Source organism: Anabrus simplex, chromosome 1 (genome assembly GCF_040414725.1).
Source record: "Anabrus simplex isolate iqAnaSimp1 chromosome 1, ASM4041472v1, whole genome shotgun sequence".
In the NCBI taxonomy this organism is placed as follows: domain Eukaryota; kingdom Metazoa; phylum Arthropoda; class Insecta; order Orthoptera; family Tettigoniidae; genus Anabrus; species Anabrus simplex.
In genome coordinates this window covers 1,403,162,022-1,403,185,765 of record NC_090265.1, presented here as the reverse complement: position 1 = coordinate 1,403,185,765, position 23,744 = coordinate 1,403,162,022, and the positions used below count along the sequence as shown (strand labels likewise).

The window sequence follows — 23,744 nt, the reverse complement described above, 5'->3', positions numbered from 1 at the left end:
GTACAGTTCCTAATTCAACAAATAAAGGAATATGTCATTTGAGATGCACGTTGTCGTTTATTTTTCATAGTGGTTACTGTCACTGAAACTTCCAACAAAGGAGTGCCGGTGATTCCAATTTCAATTCTGAAGAAGGAATGCTTTTTTTCTTAGTGGCTTTACGTGGCAAAAACACAGATAGGTCTTATGGCGACGATGGGATAGGAAAGGGATAGGAGTGGGAAGGAAGCGGCCGTGGCCCTAATTAAGGCACAGACGCAGCATTTGCCTGGTGTGAAAATGGGAAACCACGGAAAACCATCTTCAGGGCTGACGACAGTGTGATTCGAACCCACTATCTCCGGATGCAAGCTCACAGCCGCACGCCTCTAACTCGCCCGGTAAGAAGGTACGAACTAGTATAACAAACTAAAGTGATTCTAAGGTAAGTTTTACATCTAAAGTAAGCATGAACCTTTCCTTGATATTATAAAGAACTGGTAATGCTCGTTTTATACACAAGCCAGCAATACTATTAGACATTATCGGAGACGTGTAACAAACGTTTTCATGCAGTTCACTTTCTTGTGAAGTATGGCAGAGTATGGAAGTGTAACATAAACTGGCGTAAAAAAGAGAAGATAGTGTAAGTCCTTAAAATGTGATAACATAGAAGAATATGTGAGATAGGTAGTTTGGGTCACAAATGAGATCAACAGCTTGGTGAAGGGATAGATTATGACAAATCTTGAAACACCAAGGACTAGTTAAACTGGTTTCATCGGGAAGTATAGTGGACAAAATTGTAGAAGTAAAACAATACATGAATATTACAAACAGATCGGGGTCGTATTGGTGGGCTGAGTGGCTCAGACGGTTGAGGCGCTGGCCTTCTGACTCCAACTTGGCAGGTCGATCCTGGCTCAGTCCGGTGGTATTTGAAGGTGACCAAATACGTAAGCCTCGCGTCGGTAGATTTACTGACACGTAAAAAAAAAAAACACCTGCGGGACACACTTCCGGCATCTCGCATCTTCGAAAATCGTACAAGTAATTAGTGGGTCTTAAAGGGGAGACCTAGGGTAGAACGCATGGTTTGAAACAAAGTCCTATAAATTCTAGTGTTTTTAAGTTACAATATTGAAATTTTGCACCAATTTTTATAACATGATGTTGCATATCTGCAGTTACTTTTATTGAATTTTACTAAAACAAAATAGCCTCCGTCGCTCATACGGCAGCGTGTCGGCCTCTCACCGCTGGATACCGTGGTTCAAATCCCGGTAAGTCCATGTGAGATTTGTGCTAGACAAAGCGGAGGCGGGACAGGTTTTTCTCCGGGTACTCCGGTTTTCCCTGTCATCTTTCATTCCAGCAACACTCTCCATTCTCATTTCATAGCATCTATCAGTCATTAATAAATCACTTTGGGAGTGGCGAGCCCATCGTACTAATAGCCTATATCTGCTTAATTCATTACATCTCTGACCGGGTCAACGACTGGAAAACAGGTTGTAGGTTTTCATTTTCATTTCACTAAATCAAGAGACCTCCACGGAAAATATATTCCTCAATCACTTACAAATAATATATGTATATTTTCTCATCATTGGCCATTTCAATAGTGATAAAAACTTTATGCTAAGCTCTTTGAAGAGTGTTAAGCAATACTGTGGGAAGAAATTTTAATTATGCTCTTAGCTTTTTTCTACATGAATTTAAATTTTTTTTAAATATCCCCCAAATTTACCTACTTATATGGTGATAAATGTCAGAATACCTAGAATACAAAAATAACACTCCACACAATTTTGCATTGCAGTGTTGTGAATCATACTACCAATTTTAAATGATACAGGTTTAATAGTTCTAGAGAAAATGTGCTATAATTTTACAAAAATGTAAACGTCCAGAAAACTGAGATGAAGTTTCTCTTATGTTTTAAGTCAAGATTCTTTTACCTCTGTTCTTTAATTCTGGCCATATCCATAGTCTCTTCCTCCTTCTCCTGCTGCTGCTTCCTCTTCATCTGCTTCCTCTGCCTAGCCATCTTTTTGCAGATTTTGAATTGCCCTGTCAGCTTCGGTAAGTCACACTTCATCAATATTCCTGAGTATTTTGAGAGTGAATGCCCCAGGTTTGATTCCTAGCCTCTGAAATGCCTTGATTCTGCCTGAATTTCCACTATTAAACACTAAACAAGCATCACAGGCAGCAATCTTCACATTATTTGAAGATAGAAATACTGCCTTAGGGCAACGTTTCCAGAAGAGACTATTATAACTCTTTTTTGGATTCTGCGTTTTTCCATGTGTGCACTTCTGAAGGAGACCTGGATGTGCTAAATATATAAATGTGGGCTCGATTGCATCCATATCTGCTTGTGGTAAGCTATGTTTATGCACATAGGTTTTTCCTTTAACCCTGGCCTGTAAGTATTTGCACCAAGAAGTGTTACACAACGAATGCTCAGACACAGTATCATTGGAGAGTTTATGAAAATAAATGGCCCAAACAGCTTTGTGCACTTTTTGACATCACCAGTATTATCCCTAGTGACTCTGCCGTAATAGACTTGCAAGGTATGGGTTTCTTTCTCTGTAAGTCTATTTTCACGCCCTAGACCCTTTTCATCACTAAGAAGTTTGCCTTTCGTATCTCTTTTTAGCTTCAGAAGTCTACCCCCATCCTTGTTTGTATATAGCCTATACACTCTAACTTCTCCAGCTCCACATTAGTTCCATTGGGTTCACTGTCGGACAGTTTTTTTTAAAGCACTCGAGTCCCCGTCTCCAAGATACTTTGTATATCGTGTACCACATTTTTTTTTTCTGATCGATGAAAGATGAACTTCATTCCAGTTGATTCCATACCGCTACTTGAGCCATCATAATATTTACTACACACTTTCTTGTGTTCCTCCAGCCACCTACTTTATTTCTCTTTGTTAGCATGGTTCTTTTTATTGTGCATTGACTGCAATACTTACTCACGACTTGGAAGTCTAAAATTTTACCTGTTTCAACACTGATCACTGATGACACACCGTGGAGTTTTGTATGGCCCCTCTTCATCCAGGTGGAATCACAAAACACACAAAAATTCTTACCTTCTTCTTCATAATTTATATTTATAGCCACCTGAACAGCAGCTGCAAGGATCTCTAGGTACTCATCTTCAAGTGCTTTTAACTATGTTGTTATGTTCAGTGAATCGACTAACTGGTGGAGGTATATTCATCAATCCACAAAACAAGCTAGTTCCTTCCCTTCCTACACCCAAACACCTCATTGCATAGATTAACCTAATTTTAGCTTCATAAATCTTTTCCATCTTATTTGAGGATTTTAATTCTACATCATGTTCATAGTTTTCACTATATAAATGTAAAATGTATACAATGCCACTTCGACCATTGTCATCAAGGAGTTTTGGAGATTTGGCAACACAATTACCACATGCACATGAGGTATTAATCACAGAACACTCATTGTTTGCAGTTGCATCAATATCACCAAAACTATCGTTCAATTTACTCCCTGAGGCACTTGTATTTCTGAAGTCACTCGTAACCTCACTTGGTTTGTCACATGCTGGATTTTCATCACCACCGTGTTGAAAATAGGTATTTGTATCCTTCTTTGTTCTAGTACGTAGATAACAATGTTTAGGAAACTTTTTAAACACTTAAGATCTTCCCATACTGACGACAAAATTAAACATCGCCTAATATAATGTACAGATTTAGTCCGACTCGTTGGCTGAATGGTCAGCGTACTATCCTTCGGTTCAGAGGATGCAGGGTTCGATTCCCGGCCGGGTAGGGAATTTTAATCGCTTCTTATTAATTCTTCGGGACCGGGGACTGAGTGTATGTGTCCGTCCCAACACTCTCCTCATCATATTCAGACAACATATCACACTACCAACCATCACAGTAACACGCAATAGTGATTACATTCCTCCATATAGGTTTGGCGTCAGGAAGGGCATCCGGTCGTAAAACATGTCCAAATCCACATGTGCGACGCAGTTCACACCCGCGACCCCACAGGCGTGGGGAAAAAGCGGTAGGAAAAGAAGAAGAAGATAAAGTATAGATTTACCAAATCACATGGCAACCTCATGTATTTGTATTGTAAGCAAAGGAACCGGGAATACCTGGACACCAACTTTCCACAGCCTGCATAGCTATTGCATTCCTGTGGGCGTGACACGTCCAAACATTTTGAAAATATTTTTTAACGCATTTCCGCGTGGAATTCGTTAATGACACTTTTGTAGTATGTTATTTAAACTGTGCCCTTTAAATTAGCACAGAAAAGATTTCGTAAATTTTTCAAATTCTGACCTACATCACTCTAGGGTGTGTTATCAGTGATAATATTATTAGATCATAGTAGGCTTCAGTGGTTATGTAGGCTTTAGCACAGGATGGGATCGAATGGAACACTACATCTGAACTGGTGACTCAAAGAACAACACAATGTCGCTCAAACTGTCTACCAATATACTATAATTGGAGTTCTGACAAATCCATGATTCATTTTTATTTTACAAACCTTTTCGGGGAGTTACAGGTTTTTTAAACATAACCTTGTGTGACTAGTAAAAAATTGAAATTATTTTTGTACTTTGAGGAATATCCTGTTCAAGTAGGAAACTGAGACTTCTGCCAATTTTTGTTAAATGAAAATTTAGGATTTTTGAGAAGTATAAACTTTCCTCCATGTAAACTAATATAAGATGACTGATTTTGTGTAAAATGAAACCACTCACCTCTCTCTGGGACGGGCTCGCGAGCTCTGGAGCCCAGGTGAACCTCCGTGGTCTCGCGGTAAAGTGACGACAGGTAAGCTGTACATTTTAGAACCAACTCGCCATTGCTGTAATGTGACGGAAATAACTGCATCGTGAGGGAGAGAGCACTGGAATGGAGAGAGTCTTCAGCTTTGTATCGCCGTAGGTCCGGCACGCCAACCTGAAATCAAAACTCGTTTTTAATTTACAGTTATATTAGCTGCACTGAATTCGTTATGACGTACAATATTACAGCAGGAAATGTTTTCAGTTATACTTTATTATAGGGAGTTAAGAATAGAGTTACATTTAAGAAATCCACAGTTCTAGCATTTTTTTTTTTTTTTTTTTTTTGCTATGGGCTTTACGTCGCACCGACACAGATAGGTCTTATGGCGACGATGGGATGGGAAAGGCCTAGGAGTTGGAAGGAAGCGGCCGTGGCCTTAATTAAGGTACAGCTCCAGCATTTGCCTGGTGTGAAAATGGGAAATCACGGAATCTAGCATTTTAGGCAAACAACTCAATGTTGAAAACATCCTAGGGATATGAGCTACGAATATTAGGCAAATAAAATATAATTAATTATAAGAATATATTCCTTGTTTATTCCTAAAAATTGTAATCCTTTCCTTAATCGATTAGATTAGCAGTTTGCCTCTTATTAGAACCGCGAGCGCTAATGTGAGTCAATGCAGAGAATTATGTAAATAACTTAATTTGGTCGCCTCCGTAGCGTAACGGTTAGTGTTATTAGCTGCCGTCCTTGGGGGCCCGGGCTCGATTCCTGGTACTGCCAGGAATTTAAGAATGGCAGGAGGGCTGGTATGTGGTTGAAATGGTACATGCAGCTCACCTCCAATGGGGGTGTGCCTGAAAAGAGCTGCACCACCTCGGGATGAGGACACGAGTTTACTATATATAGTTAATTTGGTTAGGATATGAAAAAATAAACTAGTAAAAAAGCCTTTTTTCTTTCTTTTCTTTAGGCCGGAGGTGATTTTTTAAATTTTGAAATTTGTCTTTCTTTATTTTGATAGAGATATCCAAGACTCACAATTTGAAACCTTTCCATGCACATTACCTTCCGGAACAATTGAAAAAATTACTTTATTTTACATTTTTCTGATAGGAAAAATTAAAGTAAATGTTCATTTACCTGTAAGGCAGCTTTACAATCTCAAAAATTTAGCTGACTTCTCTGAACGATGCCACTGAAACCAAGGTAGTGTACATGTAGAAACCTTATATTTTCCACATTGATTAAGGATATGTATGTCAACCCCTTTCTTCTGATAAGGGGTCAGGGTTGAGGTGGGATTAAAATATATGGCATATTTTTACGGCTGGATGCCGTTCCTGTTAACCAACCTCAGTTGAGGAGCTAATGAAGATGAAATGAATGATGATAAATGAAGTTGGGTAAGGAGGTGGAAGGATTCGGCAGTGGCCTATGAATAGGAATTGCCCCGACATTTGGCTGGAAGAGAGAACTGGAACCACAGAAAACCATTCTCAGGCCAGCCGATGGTGAGGTTCAAACCCATTCGTATCACGAATGCAGAGCTTGACTCCAGAGCCATAAGGCGTTAACACGCGCGACCACTCCTCTCAGTATACTGATGACGCAAATGGAATCGAAAAATACATTTTTCAGCTCTCATATTCCAAATTTGAGTTCCTTTCTAATACGAATGTTGATTGTCTTATTGTTAACAAGAATTTAGCCGCGTTGAGAAGCACAAACGGTAGAGCGCTGGCCTTCTGTGCCCAACTTGACGGGTTCAATCCTGGCTCAGTCCGGCGGTATTTGAAGGTGCCCAAATACGTCAGCCTCGTGTTAGAAGATTTACAGCCACGTAAAAGAACCCCGCGGGACTAAATTTCGGCACCTCGGCGTCTCCTAAAACCGCAAAAGTAGTTAGTGGGACGTAAAGCAAATAACATTATTATTATTATTATTATTATTATTATTATTATTATTATTATTATTATTAAGAACTCCTGTGAGAAAAAATCGGCACCTCGGTGTCTCCAAAAGCCGTAAAAGTAGTTTGGAGGCATATAAAATAGATAACATTTAAAGACGAATTTAGAAAGTATTCGTATCTGATATGTTTTATTTGTTTTATGATATGGTTTGCGATAGTCCTTCATTCATATAAAACGTAAACTGAAATACACATTTCTCTCCTTGATTCTATTTAGACAAGTTTCTGGACGGCTTGCGCTTGTATCTTGTTTCGCAGATAAATAAGCATGGATATTGAAACTATCTTCAGATATTCTGCAGTAGATACCACGTTTCTGGTTATGCAGATACCACAAACAAATATATATTCACTGTAAGATATTTAAGGCCGACAAAGTAACATGAGGTTGGTGACGAAGCGTACCATATGACCTATGAAATATTTTCCATTAGAAGAAACTTTAATTGGTCACTACACTACTTGATAGAAGAATGAAGTACACTTCTGCAACCCATGATGTTTTCTGGAACAACGGAAGGGTGAGATTTCCACTAAAGTGACTCGTCTTTAAGGGGACCTTGTAGCCTGAAGGGGTAAAATTTGAGAAATTTATTTTATTGTTTAGCTTAATTTCGCACCTTTTTTCTGAATAAGTCTTAGTTTGTTTCGTGAAGATCGGACTGTTAGTTTTCGAAATGTAAATTAGTTTGTGCCATAGTGCACAATGGATGCCACTCCCCTTTTATGCATGCCGAAACTAAAGGACATAGATCTCTGTAAATCACTGTCACAGAAGCATATTTCTCATAAGGGTAATATTTAAATACGTGTATTGTCAGTACTGTATTTGAAGTTCTCTTGTTTATTCTCCGGATAGAGAGTTTTGGGCGGAAATACATATCAGTGCTCAGCGTGTTTGTCATTTGTGTGCATGTGTTGAATTCTGTTAAATATATAGATCTTACAATGCTTAGGATAAAGGAGTTTTCCCCCAAAGTTAAATTTAGAGGTAATCAGTACACCTCTAACATAAGTCAGTGTAGTGAGTCTAAAGGAACTATTATTGAAATAAGAAACAGTAAATGCAAAAGTGAACCTAAACCCCAAGACAAACCAAGTGCTTCCAAGAAAATGTTGAACTACATATACACTGATATGCAGGAGGGAATCAGTAAAAATGAGGATGCAGTGACTGTTAAAATGTGTAAAGTGAAAAACGAATACAATATGGAAATATTATCTTAGTTTGAATACGTTATGTACATTTTTGAACCAATATGTAGTCTATAGAGGTTGTGGGGGAGACAATAAAACTCTTTGAAAATGTGGACAAGAGAGCTCATGTAGTAAGCGAACTTGAATTAGTATGTGATAATTGTAGATTCAGTGCCAAAACCAAAACTTCTGAACTTACCAAAACAAAAGACGACTATATGAGAACAATGTAAGAATTGTGTTTGCTCTTAAATCAATTGGGAAAGGGAAGAATATTGTGTAGTTTACTAAATCTACCCTACCTCCAGTAAGATTTTCCAAATACAACCAGGTTATTGGGAGTGCTGTTTCTGAAGCTGGTGAAGTGTATATGCAGTTGATATAAAAATAATCTGTAAAGGAAAATGAAGGTAATCCTCACATAAGTGTTGCAGTTGACGGAGCTTGGCGGAAGCGCGGGCACACCTCTCTCAATGATGTTGTCTCTGTTACATCAGTTGATAAAGGAAAGGTGTTAGATGAAGAGATCATGGCTATGTTTTGTCAAGTGTACCATTTAAATCCAGGTGAAGAACACCTATGTAAGAAAAACTATGAATGTACAAGTGGAGGCATGGAAATTTCTGGTGCATTGAATATTTTAAGAAGATCGACAGATAGTAGAAGTGCTGCATATGTGAACTGTCTTGGTGATGGAGACAGTAAAGCATACAACAACGAGGTAAGTGACCAACCATATGGCCCAGACATACTATTGAGAAGTTGGAATGTGTGGGTCATATCCAAAACAATTGGGTACGAGACTACGACGATTAGTAAGGGACATGAAGGACAGATCTCTGCGTCATGGTAAAACATAGATGGTAAAAAAGACTATCCGATGCTGAAATAGACCTTTTACCGAATTATTGTGTCTCCGCTATTCGAAATAATCCGACCAGTGTCGACAAAATGAGGAAAGCAATGTGGGCAACTTTCTTCCATAAGTTGTCCACAAATGAACAACCACAGCACTATTTATGTTCTGAAACATGGTGCAGGTTCCGAAAAAAATGAAGAGGAAGGAAGCACGTTATGACCACAAACATTCCTTACCTAGCCCAGTAATGGAGGCCATAAAGCCTATTTACAGGGAACTAAACAAGCCGGATCTCCTAAAGAAATGGTACCACACAGAATCCAAATGAACGTTTCAGTTCTGTAATATGGACAAGGTTACCAAAAACTGTGTATGTGGGATTGGCAACAATGAAATTTGGTGTGTATGATGCAGTTTCGTGCGTGCTTCAGTGAAGGAGTATCTGGCAAGAAGAAAGTGTTAAAGCTGATAAATATTGAACCGGGTATTAACACACAATTAGCCCTCCACGATACAGATCATCAGCGGGAGATCGAGGCTGAAAAGCGAACCAACGTTACTTGGCAAGATGCTAGAAATCATCAGAAGAACACTAAAAAGAAGAGGGAAGAAGCTAATGGTGCAGATGATAGAGATTATGGGTCAATATTTTTCTAATTATGAAGGCAATAAATTATTTTCATGTGTAAAACTTTTAAATTGAAATTACCAGAAAAGTGATTTTTTCAGCTTTAGCTAGGCCTACATATTTCTTGAAAAGTAAGAGAGCTATTACCATTAAACTTACTAAACTTACTTTTCATATCAAAATAATGAAGTAATGAAAATTTAGGTCAATATGTTGTGTATTAATTTAAATACTTGTGTGAAGAGCGTTGAAAAATTTTGATTTTTTGAAAAGAAATGCATTGTTAATTTATTTATTTTATTTCTCATACCACATTAGTTGAAATGTACTAAATATGCATGGCATTGTTTAACATAAGGTACCCTACATCCATACATTTTTTAGATAATATAATCTATATTTTGTCTACAGGATGTACCTAAATGTGCTCACTTTTATCATTGAATCAAATGGGAAATTCGTTACCTACAAGGTCACTTTAGTGGATATCTCCCCCTTCCATTGTTCCAGAAAACATAATGGGTTGCAGAAGTGTACTTCATTCCTCTATCAAGTAGTGTAGTGACTAATTAAAGTTTTTTATAGTGGAAAATATTTCGTAGGTCATATGGCATGCTTCGTCATCAACCTTATGTTACTTTGTCAGCCTTAAATATCTTACAGGGAATATATACTTTTCTTGTGGTATCTGCCTAACCAGAAACATGGTATCTACTGCAGAATATCTGAAGATAGTTACAATATTCATGATTATTTATCTGTGATAGGGATAGGGTCATTAACTCTATAACGATCACCTTTACTCTTAGGATTTAACCTAGTACTCGTTATTGTTTTATATGAATGTATCCCGAAAGGGAAGTGGTTTGCTATGTTTTGAATTTAGGACAACGTTTTTCTGAATATATCTTGAAGGCAATAAACGAGCAATACAAAGGCAGATGATTTGACTTCTCTAAGCCCGACTAAAGAGGAGAAGTATCTAAACTATAACCCTGAACTCAGCTGCACATGTACAAACAGGCTGCCGATGAATCTATTGTCCAGCGATATCCTTCGATGATTATGACGCGGTCAGCATTGCGACGTGTTCATTTGCATTGCTTGGATTTCTTGACCTTGGCCTTTTATATTGAATGCGTTAATTAATTCTTCCTATTTGACTTTGTTTTGCATGTGCATGCCATACGCTAAATAAAAAAAAATAATAAATGCATACTTTAAATATAAATAGCTAAAGATGTAAATATTAAATATAACTTGGTAGTTGAACCTCGTATGTCACGGTGCACTTCCTATCCATTATGTACCTGAAGACTGGTTAAGCCTCCCAGCCACATATGAATATGCAGTCCATCAGAAAAATGTTCATTGTTTTCATCGTCCTCTGCTGATGTGTAAAGGAAAATTAAACTTAAATACAGTATACTAAGGTACTAAGCAAATTAGTCGCGCAAGTATTTATTCCTGTAGTACGGTACGGTAAGGATCAGTTTAATGGCAGTAATCGGTACGAAACAGGTGAACAGTAAAAGCCAAATTTGTGACGTTCACCATCTCCCCAGTATACCTTATCGCCGTTCGAAAAACCGAACCTCCTTGGGTTTGTATATTTATCAATTTGTGACCCACCTATGGTCACGTTGAGCCAACAGCCTCTGTAAAATACTCTTATGTGTTAATTTTCTTTCAGTGCCAGAAGCCTAACAGTTTGTGAGTCTGTTTTCTGCTTTATTGTGCTTGCGTAGTTTTGTATAGATTCAGAAAGTGTCAGTTCAGTTAATTTATTTGGTCATTATAGTAGTTGGATCCTGTAATTGAGTAGGAATTTAGAATTGTATTTCTGACACTGTTCAAATCCATTTTGTGTATTGAAATTCTTCACCTCAACCTCTTACTGTTTTGGGCAGAGATCACAAAGAATTCTTAGAATCATCTCTTGAAAATGCACTGTTCCCTTTCTGTTATAATTTCTAACGGCTTGGTGTTGGTGAAATGAGCAATTGCGTCAATGGGGATTGATTTTACCATACATGTTATTAATTTTCATTCTTGGTTTCGAACTCGTTCGAAGGCCAGACATTTTTGCTTCGATGTTGTAACAAGTAGGCCTATTTCACAAGAAACGCTTTTCTTATATGTTAGAGTTGAATGAGCACAGTCCCATGTAAATCTGAATGTCATTTCAAAACGCTTCAGCATTTAGACGTACGTATGTAAGATATACACAGAGTATTAGAACTTCAGTCTATGTCACGCAACATTAGTACCAGGGTTACCGCTTGCACCGGCAATATCTACGCGCGGTATGACTGTCCTATGTTTATTTTTCTCGCAGACGACTTGCACGACTCGCCGATGCTGCCAACCACTGTACTTAGGAACTAAATGGTACTGAGCCCTGGACCACAATTACATTTGTTGAGCCCTGGACCACAATTACATTTGTTTCACATAGGTTAGGTTAGGTTAGGTTAGGTTAGGTTAGCTTAGGACTATGTTTAATTTTATCGCAGGTTAGGTTAGGTTAAGTTAGGTTATTTATTTTTCTCGCAGACGACTCGCACGACTTAGCCCTGGACCACAATGACGTTTCTCTTCACATTAATACACCACGGCATTCTATGTCGCTTACTGGTCACGAAATGATAGGATTGATAGAAGCAAAGCCTACTGCTTCTTTCTTCGTGCATAGCGCATCCAGTGCATCTGGCCATTGTTGATACAGAAAACATATCTAATTATATTGACATGGCATCGTACGATGGATGTGTTATTAATGTAACAAGTTTTTCAGCGAATTAAAAGAACAACTTCAATGATTTACTTCAATTCTATGTACGACATAATTTGATTTCAAATAGCAGAGTATGTGAATGGTGTGGCCGTCACGTCAAATTATTAGTGAATGAGAAGTTCAATCGTGTTGTTTTTTCGTGTCGTCGCCTAACCTCCACTACATTGAGGTTGGTTCCATTTACATACATTCTTCTTCTCTATTATACATTGTTAATCATTCACGTTACATTTCCTTGTGATTTTTTCTTCCGGTGTCGGGAACGCTACATACTACTAATAATTAGGCCTCTATTTCTTTTTTATATTCAATCACAAGTCGCGTGGATTTAAGCCTCTATTTCGTATTCATATTTAAGCATAACTAGCGCTATCTATGGTTTCAAGTATTTAGAATCGTAATTACTGCATTGAAACGTCTCAACTATTTCATCACGTTGTTATATAATCGTGGCTGGCGTTGGCACGAATGGACTCTGCATCGCCTGAAGATTTGCCCTATGAAATGTCACTACCATAGTTCAACACAGCCAGATATTCTTACTCTTATTTGTTTCATATGGTTATTCTTTTACATTGCCTCACTCTTAGGTCTTTTCATCGCGTAAGTTGGTCATAACTTCTGTCTGTATTGAATTATGGGAACGACATTTCACTGGACTAGCCTTCAAGCAATGGCAGTGTCCATTCGCCCACCGTCAGCCATGATTACTATGATACAAACTTGCGTGACAAGGTCTGAAGTTTTACCCTGGGAGTAAGAACACAGGGCTATTTACGAGGTGCCATTGTCTAATAGGAAAATAAAGCAATGGTAGCTACAAAATAACTAAAAGACTTATCTAAGTATTATTCAGGAATGAACGTTTGTTTTAACGTAAGCATTAATAGTTACACAAGCAACTGCCTGCTTCTATATGAAATAGAGTTTATTATGCACCGAGAATACATTAGTTATATTTTGCCATGAATTACTCTCGAGAGGTTTAATTGCCGGAGCATACGGTAGCCGCATACTCTCTCATTATTTATTGCTGATCACTGCTATTTTGTGCACACAAAAGAATAGAATTTTATGTATGTATAGCAGACAAAAGAACAACGGATGCCAGCAAAAGAGGGGATGTTATATTCACATTCAAATCCTGCCTGAAAGCTTGTTTCTCCTTTGCCGAGTGCTCCGCAAATGGTTTCTTTCTTTTCTACTTGTTTCATGTCCTGATACACCCCGCAGCGGTCTGCTGCCTGATTCCTGCAGTATCAATATTCTAGTCCAGCATCCAGTTCACAACCAGAGCTCCTCCCGCTTGCGAAGATAATGTGATCCAATGTGGAGCAATTAAGTGTTCAGAATTCACACTGATACTAATGAGGTGAAGTTGGGTCAATGTATTACATGAGTATTCGTTGTATACCTAACGAACCTGAACTTCTATTTACTTTCTCCTGTTCTCTTGCATTCTTTTTCCAATTGATTCAACTGTTAATATTGAACATTGGTGTAATAAAAAGTAACTATTTGCTCCCATTAGTGTTAATTCACTCCTCTTAGAGTGCGCCAATTTTATATCGGCTCGATAGCTGCAGTAGCTTAAGTGCGGCCAGTATCCAGTAATCGGGAGATAGTGGGTTCGAGCCCCACTGTCGGCAGCCCTGAAGATGGATTTCCGTGGTTTCCCATTTTCACACCAGGCAAATGCCGCGGCTGTACCTTAATTAAGGCCACGGCCGCTTCCTTCCACTTTCTAGGCCTTTCCTATCCCATCGTCGCCATAAGACCTATCTGTGTCGGTGCGACGCAAAGCAAATAGCAAGAAGAAGAATTTTATATCGCACAAATCTTAGTACTAATATTACTAACGATAATTAAGAATTCCGTTTTATAAAATATATACTATCATGAAGAAAGAAAGTTTGTGAATTCGTCTGCATATCGAGGGTAATATGTAGTCACATACTCTGTCACTATTTAATGTTGATCACTGCTATTTCAGTAATCATTTCTCCGTTTCTTTAAAATGCTATTTGTTCGGGGCGTCGACCATGTGGATCTCTTGCTCCTACTGGCACCTTATAGTATGAACCTGCGTGTAATTGGAATGGCGGTAGTGTGGAATGTTATGTGTGAGGAAAAGAAGATTTATGACGTCACAATCACCCAGTCTCCAGGCCAGGGATATCAGTCATTACAAGTAAAGGCCCCAGACCCGGCCGGGAATCGAACTCGGGGCCGCGGGGTGACAGGCGGATGCGTTGCATCCTACACCGCGGGACGGGACTACTTCCCAGTTAGAGAGCAAATATCTTCCAGATTATCGTAGGTTGTATAATATTGTGATAGATTACAGGTATTTAAAATATTTCAACAAGTTTTAATAATTGTGCATTAGGGAACTTTAAAGGTCAATATGTGGCCTTATCTGTTAAAGTATTAAAAATTGAGGTAATGAAATTCACCTAGACTTTGGTATTTTCTTAAATTTTGTTCCTGCTTTCATTGCAACTCAAACAATTTTCCATAAAGAAATTTTTTCTCTATTGTGGCTCGTTCTTTATCCCATACAGATAAAAATATAAGCTGGACTGTTAGCCTTATCAAAAAGGACTTAGAATTAATTTCTTATCCAAATATTCACAGGCCTGTAGATTGACTATGAATATGACTGGCCTCGAGTACCCATTGGTTCCAACATCGGACTATTGTGACTTACGAAACGCCACCATGCTTCTTAATTGTAAAATGTGACCTGGTCGCATACGTATCTACAATGCGGTCACTATCAAACTCCGTCCTATGCTGGTAATTGTAGTCTAATACGTCCATGGAATAAACTGTGTATTCAGTGACCCTATCTCACTCTATTCACTGACGTTTTGACTCTCCCGACCTGTCTAGCAAAGATAACCGAAAATTGCATTCAATAGTAGGTTCTAAATCAAACGAGTGCCAAGTACGTTTTTCTATGAACGTCCTACAGTGGTCAAATAGACCAATGTAGGTGGGCAAACGCGATCGATACCTATCAATTAATAAAACGTTGATGTAATTTATTTTTTCTTAATTTCTGCTGTTTGTAGCTTTATTTTAAAACTATAAGTTCAAGGATGGAGTCCCAATTAAAGTACATGTGATAGGACAGTGAAGGGAGGGAGGACTTGGTGAGGACCGAGAAGATGCGCTTCGCGTGTCGTTACTCATTCACGTGATCAACTGCAGTCCGATACACTGAGATTTTTTTGAAATGTGAACAGAAGTATTCATCAATATAGCCTATTACGCCCAGGTTCAAAGGAGACTAGCATGAAAATTCTTGTTGCTCAACACTAATATGCAGATAATTTGCGGAAACGCAGACTGCAATTAGGAAAACTGGGTGTCATAAAGCAGAGTCAATACATCGTATTGAACAATAAAGTGAAAGATACGATTAACTTTCTTTTAATAGTTAGTTGGCCGTGTTGTTAGGGTCGCGTACCTGTGAGCTTGATATCGGTTCGAATCCCACCGTCAGTAGCACTGGAAAGCCTTTTTCGTGGCTTCACATTTCACATCAGGCAAGAGCTTATACATCATTCCATTGTCGAAAACTGTTTATGTGTTATTGTGACGTTAGACTAATAATAATAATAATAATAATAATAATCATAATAATAATAAAATGACAATGAATATCGGTTTTAGATGATGGTCAAGAAAAAATTAAGTGGCCGTTTCAGGTCAAAATATAATTCACAACCCAAACTTAATGCGTTGAATTCTTGCAATGTGTCATACATTTGCTTACATTTTCCTGCCAGTTTCGAACAATTCCGTTTGTATTCATATAACAATGATTTAGCTGACTAATTTTGTCGATTTGACCTCTGTGTGGATATTTTACTACGATATTTTCAGAGATAATTGTCATATTGTCTATTACAACCTCTACCATTTATGCAACTCTTCCTGCACAACTAGAGAATGTGTGGTCCTCGTCTGCACTCTAACCTATGTATGTTTAGTCCTCAGCCCTAAGGCTGGTTGGATCCTCAACAGCTCCGCCATCAGCTGTCATAGGCATCACTGAAGAGGCGTACTAGGGAAATGGGGAGTGAGGTAGTTTCCCGTTGCTTTCCTCACCGAGCCGGAAGTTGCTATTACATATCAGTCTGCCAAGCCCACTGAAATGCATGCACCAACCGACCCTAAGAGCAATATTTTCACTCCATTCTTAGCAGGGACGGGCTGCAGAAGGAATGGCATTACTAGCATCACTCATACCTCAGTCACTTTCATTTTGTCAAAGCCAAGGATAAAGCTGAGACAGATCAATGAAAGTAACAAGATTGCTCTAGCCCATACCAAAAGACATAGTGCACTGTAAACATTGGTCTCGCCAGCAAAGGCATACTCTAACCTATAACTACATGACATTCTAGACATTACTGATGATACTGTGGCTGCAATAATGCTAGCACTCCTAACGTATTCATGGCACAATGCTAGACGTTACGGATCATTGCAACACTAATCATTTATGCACTGTAGACGGTTTGCACATATATCAAACAGGATGTTACCTTTCTTTGTCAGTATGTGTAGTATATAAAGAAATAATTCTGGATACATAACATCAGGAGAAAAGTGTATGAATATGGATTAATAATAAGGATCATCTGGACCCCATTATGGTGGATTAACTGATGTCAAACTAGTGAAATATGTTAATTGTGACTTTAAAAGTAATGAGAATGTCCGTAGCATGTTGCTGTTTTGATGCTGAAATCTCCAGTTAAATTTCTCTTCACTTCTCTTCTCCTCCTGTCTAGGCGGAGTTGGTAATTAGAGACGAGGTTGGAACATTGTGCGCTGTGTTGTGTCAGGCTTCGTTCAAACAGGGAGGAAGCTATACAATAGTTTTCCAGCCCCTTTGCCCTATTCTTCAAAGCAACTGTTTTCAACGACTTTGTGATTTACTTGGTGTGAGCAAAGTAATTAATGTAACGGTGTACATGAAAGAGTTCCACAATTCTCAAGGCACTTTTCAGAAAGACAAAACACGTAATGCACCAAATAGGATATGAAATACTACAGGCTCAACTCTACATGTGAAAACATTTAATAATTTGGGTGTACTGTGTTAGAAGACGTGTTCAGATCTTTCGAAATAGGCGTATCGAAAATAAAACTTAAAGGCCAAAGGCGGTAAAATGAGTAAATTTCCAAGAAATATGCTGTCGGTAAAGGTCGAAGAGAAAGCAATCAGAGGTAGGACAGAAATCTTAGGCAGGGGTCTGGCTTATTGCTATTTTTTCGCTATTTTATTTTACGTCGCATCGACACAGATAGGTCTTATGGCCACAATGGGATAGGAAAAGCCTAGGAATAGGAAGGAAGCAGCCGTGGCCTTCCAGCATTTGCCTGGTGTGAAAATGGGAAACCACGGAAAACCATCTTCAGGTTCGAACCCACTATCTCCCGAATACTGAATACTGGCCGCACTTAAGCGACAGGTCTGGCTTATTGGCTGAATGGTCAATGTCAAGGCATTTGATTCAAAAAGTCCCAGTTTCAATTCCCGACTGAGCCGGATGTTTTATGCGCGATTGGTTAATTCCTTTGGATAGACGACTGGTTGTGTATGTGTGTCGCAATACACAAGTGTTCATATTCGCGCACCACACTGTTGTAACCAAGGTTGAAGTTTACAGAACACAACTTTTATTGCTTCACTTTATAAGATTTACACAAATAACTGAAATTTATTTTGAAGCAAAAAGGAATATTGAATCTTGAGAAAAGTCTGTCTTTATACAATATGTACAGGTTTGCAGTCTTTATATACACTTCTATCTTGAAAAGATAGTCTTTGTGAATTGACACGTTGATAGTCGAGAACTATCTGGCACACTAACATAAATGCCTTTGAGAGTCCTTGTTTGTTGAAGTGCCTGAATTCCTAAAAAGCAAGTTCAATTGATTGAAGAAATTCCACCTAGCGAAACTAAGGGAGCTTGCATAACTTAGGGAATGAAAATGGCTTGTAAAAGAATTACGGAACATAGGCAGTGGAAACAGGTAAGGGAGCGGTGACCAGAGGTGAAACCTCGTACTGCCAGAAATTCAGTCCACCTGGTCGAAGCACATTTTCAAGAGGAGTAGCCTCCGTGCTCGACGTAGGGTGTATTCTGGAGCTGGACACCGGGCAAGTGGGCAATTGAGCAGGCAGGGAGCTCCTATTTATAGTACACTCGATGGTCAGGCACGCGCACTGAGGGCTGCGCGTCGAAGCTAGCAGAATGATACACAGGCGCGCGTGCAGCTGGCTGGTGGAGCGAGAAAGGGAGCGCCGGACATACAACACCCTCCCCTCCTAAATACGCCGGTACGGCGTGAAACGGCGGCGGCGCTGGCGGCGACTGCGATGCTGGGGCGGAGCTGCTGATGTATCGGTTGTATTGTCCGGAGCTGGAACTGGGCGGAGTGGCGCTGTCTCGTCCTGAAAGGAACCCATTGTTATTAAATGATCTAAAGCGCGTTCAGCAATAGATTTATCAGGTGTAGGAATAGCATCAATAGCTGGACAGGGGCGGTAGCGCAGACGTATCTGATCTTGATGGCGGCAGATACGTTTCTCCGTAGTCTGTATCTCGTATAGACGATGACCCAAAGATCTGCAGATGACTCCAGGTATCCAGAGTGGGTTGGATTTGAATGTCCTGGTGTAGACCTTGTCGTTGAGGGAGAACTTCGTTGGTGAGGTCTTATGCTGGGCCGGAAGAGGCTGTAACAGAGAAAGTAAAGTTCTGTGAGGTCGTCCATGGAGCTTCTGTGCAGGAGTGATATTATCAGCGCCGGGTAGAGTTCTGTAGTTGTTTAAGAGTTGGAGCAAGGCTTGGTCTTTAGTTAAGCCTGAAGAGACAGCTTTCTTCATACTTCTTTTAAATGTTTGTACGAAGCGTTCAGCTTCACCATTAGATTGAGGGTGAAAAGGTGGTGCTAGGATATGACGAATGCCATTATGTGTACAAAAGTTCTGAAAAGCAGTAGCTGTAAATTGAGGTCCGTTGTCTGAAATGAGTACTTGCGGTAAACCTTCTGTAGTAAAGATTTTCTGGAGAGCACGAATGGTAGCTTCGGTTGTAGTAGTCGAATGCATATCCACGACATATGGAAAGTTTGACAGTGAATCGATGACTATTAACCACATGGAATTGAGGAAAGGACCTGCGAAATCGATGTGAACTCGTTCCCATGGAGTAGTAGCAGGAGGCCATGAAGCAAGATCAGAAGACGGGGCGTTCTGATTCGTTTGACATTGCTCACAATGACGTATTAGCTTTTCGATGGCGGCATCAATACCGGGCCAATAGCAGTGTTGACGGGCGAGTTGCTTTGTTCTGGAGATACCCCAATGGCTTTGGTGTAATAATTCGAGAACTTGTTTCTGGAGGCTAAGTGGGATAACCACTCGGAAGATGGTGCCTGCTGCAAGTAATACAACTCCGGCACGAGTCGTGAGACGATGCTGCATACGATGATAAGGTGCCAGGTGGGCAGGAAGTGTGCTCTGAAGAGGCCAACCGTTGCGGATGTAAGTACGTACAGTAGCAAGTGTACTGTCTTTATCCGTAGCTTTAGCTATGCAGGTAGCATCAATAGGAAAACTGGATACAGTATCTTCAAGTTCTATGTCCAACTGAAGACATTCAGATTCTTGAGAATCGAAGGCAGTATCAGGACCAACGGGTAAGCGGGAGAGGGCATCAGCATTACAATGCTGGGATGTGGCTCGATATACAATCTGATAGGAATAATCAGAAAGGAACATGGACCATCTTTGAAGCTTTCTGAGGGAATTCTCTGGGATCTTATTACCAGGATGGAATAAGTGTACGAGAGGCTTATGATCGGTAATGATCAGGAAATGGTTGCCATAGAGATATTCATTGAAACGGCGAATACCAAAGATGATGGCTAAAGCTTCTTTCTCTATCTGTGAGTATCGACGTTGATGGTCATTAAGTGTTTTCGAAGCGAAGGCGATGGGGCGTTCTTGTCCATGACGATCCTTCTGGGAGAGAACGGCACCGACACCGTAGTCTGAAGCGTCAGTAGCTAGCGTGATGATCTTGTTGGGCTGAAAATGAGTGAGTTGTATAGCTTGAATTAAGGCGTTGTTGATTGTTTTCCATGCCTGTTGGCATTGCGGAGTCCACTGAAACTTAACACCTTTTTTACGTAGAGCGTTTAATGGAGCTGCCACTGTAGCGAAGCGTGGAATGAACTTATTATAATAGTTCGCTTTGCCTATGAAGGACTGAAGCTGCTTGAGGTTCTGAGGTGCTGGCATGTTTACTATCGCTGAGACATTCTGTGTACTAGGACGAATTCCATTCTTATCAAGTATATGTCCTAGGTAGTGAACTTGAGGCTGAAAGAAGGTACATTTAGCGAGATTCGCTCGTAGGCCATTGTCTTTCAATTTCTGGAGAAGGAGGCGTAGATTGGTGAGATGTTCCTGATGATCTTTTCCAGTAACAATAATATCATCCAGGTAGTTAGCACAACCGGGAATGGAGGCGGTGAGTTGAGCCAAATAGCGCTGAAAAATAGCCGCTGAGGATGAAACACCGAATGGGAGTCGCTGGAGCTGGAGCAGTCCGAGAGGAGTGTTGAGTGTGAGAAATTTCTTAGATTCTTCGTCTAAAAGTAGCTGGAGATATGCTTCTTTAAGATCAACTCGAGAGAAGAATTGTCCACCAGAGAGACGACGGAATAAGTCTTCAGGACGTGGAATAGGAAAGATATCTGTGTCGAGTTGTGCGTTGACTGTAGATCGAAAATCGCCACAAAGTCGAACATTACCATCAGGTTTCTTGATTACCACGAGTGGAGTAGCCCATTGACTAGAAGTAACTGGTACAACAATTCCAGTTTGTATCCATCTTTCTAATTCTTTCGTGACCTGGTCTTGAAGTGCTAGGGGTACTGGACGAGCTTTGAGGAAGCGAGGCTTAGCTCCGGATTTCAGCTGTATGTGAGCTGTATAGTCTTTTGCTGTTCCGAGCTGAGAGTCGAAGACTGCAGGAAACTGCGCTAGGAGAGCGGTAACGTCAGAAGTAGGATGCAATGTAGATACGACGTTAATGTTGTCATGTATCTGGAAACCAAATAAGTTAAATAGATCCATGCCCATAATGTTTGATGCAGTGTAGTTGTTAACTACGAGAAGAGGAATGACCTTCTGAATTCCTTTATAACTAGCCTGAAGCTTGATTTGACCTTTGATGTCAATTTTCTTCTTGTTAAATGTCACGAGCTGGATGTCAGCTGGAGAGCATGAAGGTGAACCTAAGTCGTGGTAGGTAGTCAGGTTAATAATAGAGACCGGTGAGCCAGTGTCTAATTGAAAATCGACAGATCGATCAGAGAATGAGAGAGGAATGATGATTTTGTGAGACTCCTTTGTGGGAAGAATAAGATTGATCTGATCAACTTCCATGTCTTGGCGGGGCTGTATATGCTTCCGGCGTGCTGCAGTAGTCTTAGCAGGGCGGAGCGAACTTTGACAGACAGTCTTAATGTGTCCAAGTTTATTACATCGTTCACAAGTAGCTTTGAAAAAACGACAGTCACGACGTTCATGATGCTTGAAACAACCTCGGCAGGAAGGCAGGAGTTTCGAGGTGCTTTTAGAATTGGGCTTCCGTGGAGCATTACGAGAGGGAACCTGGCGAGAATGCTTGGTGGAGAGCGCCTTATCCGTACGGTTCACTGTAGCAGAGGACTTGCGGGCCTGAGGCGAGACTTGTGCAACTTCGTGTGGAGAAGCTATGGCTGCGGCAGTCTTGGTAGTAAGCTCATAAACCGTAGCAATACGCTGGACGTCTTCTAAAGAAGGGTTACTCTGCTTGACAGCGTCAAAACGTATTTTGTCTTCAGGAGTATGTAAAATTATCATGTCCCGAATGAGAGAATCAGTGTAGGATGAACCACAACCGTCCTTGGAGCAGATGAACTGGCAGGGTTTAGCTAGACCACGCAATTCAGTTATCCATTCAGTATGTGTCTGATGGGGTTGCTTTCTGCACTGAAAAAATTTATAGCGAGCAGCCACTATGTGAGGAGCTTTGGCATAGTGTTCCGTGAGACGGGCCAAGAGCTGCGTGAAGGGTACCTCAGATAAGTGTTCTTCCGGACTTAATTTACGTAGTAATTCACACGTAGCATTGCCAACCGAACTAAGAAATAGTGCGCGGCGGCGTTGATCATCTGTGACAGAATGGCAGATGAAATGCTGTTGTAAACGGGCGAAATAAACGGACCATTCTTCCTTAGCCGGATCAAAAGCAGAGAACGGAGGAATAGCTGATGGCTGTGTAGAGACAGAAATAGCTTGAATAGCCTGAATTAATGCTGCCTGTTGTTGTTGCATAAACTGTTGTTGTTGCTGCTGTAAGGCTTGGAAGACCGTAGCGAGTTGTTCCGCAGTAGCCATTGCGAGATGCGTGCAAGAATGAGTAAGGTAAGCTGTGTGTCAGAACTGGTTGGAGTGTCGTTGTTGTTTAGCACGTCGCCGTAGAGTTGACAACTGGGCCTGTTGAATTGAAGTGTCGTGTTGACCTCGTTGCTATAGAGTTGGCGATTGGGGTCGATGACGTGTAGTTTGTTGCTTTTTACCTCGTCACTATAGAGTTGGCAACTGGGGTCGAAGAATTGTAGGTGGTTGCGTTTTTACCTCGTCGCCATAGAGTTGGCAACTAGGGTCGAAGAATTATAGAGTTGCTTTTTTACCTCGTCGCCATAGAGTTGTGTTGTAACCAAGGTTGAAGTTTACAGAACACAACTTTTATTGCTTCACTTTATAAGATTTACACAAATAACTGAAATTTATTTTGAAGCAAAAAGGAATATTGAATCTTGAGAAAAGTCTGTCTTTATACAATATGTACAGGTTTGCAGTCTTTATATACACTTCTATCTTGAAAAGATAGTCTTTGTGAATTGACACGTTGATAGTCGAGAACTATCTGGCACACTAACATAAATGCCTTTGAGAGTCCTTGTTTGTTGAAGTGCCTGAATTCCTAAAAAGCAAGTTCAATTGATTGAAGAAATTCCACCTAGCGAAACTAAGGGAGCTTGCATAACTTAGGGAATGAAAATGGCTTGTAAAAGAATTACGGAACATAGGCAGTGGAAACAGGTAAGGGAGCGGTGACCAGAGGTGAAACCTCGTACTGCCAGAAATTCAGTCCACCTGGTCGAAGCACATTTTCAAGAGGAGTAGCCTCCGTGCTCGACGTAGGGTGTATTCTGGAGCTGGACACCGGGCAAGTGGGCAATTGAGCAGGCAGGGAGCTCCTATTTATAGTACACTCGATGGTCAGGCACGCGCACTGAGGGCTGCGCGTCGAAGCTAGCAGAATGATACACAGGCGCGCGTGCAGCTGGCTGGTGGAGCGAGAAAGGGAGCGCCGGACATACAACACACACCACTAAGCACCATGG

General features: G+C 40.3%; 1 protein-coding gene across 1 annotated transcript in view; it reads right to left on the bottom strand.

The window, feature by feature from the left end:
* Positions 1-23,744, bottom strand: part of LOC136859577 (uncharacterized) — a 790,883-nt gene that overhangs the window by 142,958 nt on the left and 624,181 nt on the right. Inside the window, exon 4 of the mRNA XM_068225810.1 lies at positions 4,759-4,960. Within this exon, the coding sequence (XP_068081911.1) occupies positions 4,759-4,960 (202 nt within the window). The remainder of the gene's footprint in view (positions 1-4,758; positions 4,961-23,744) is intronic.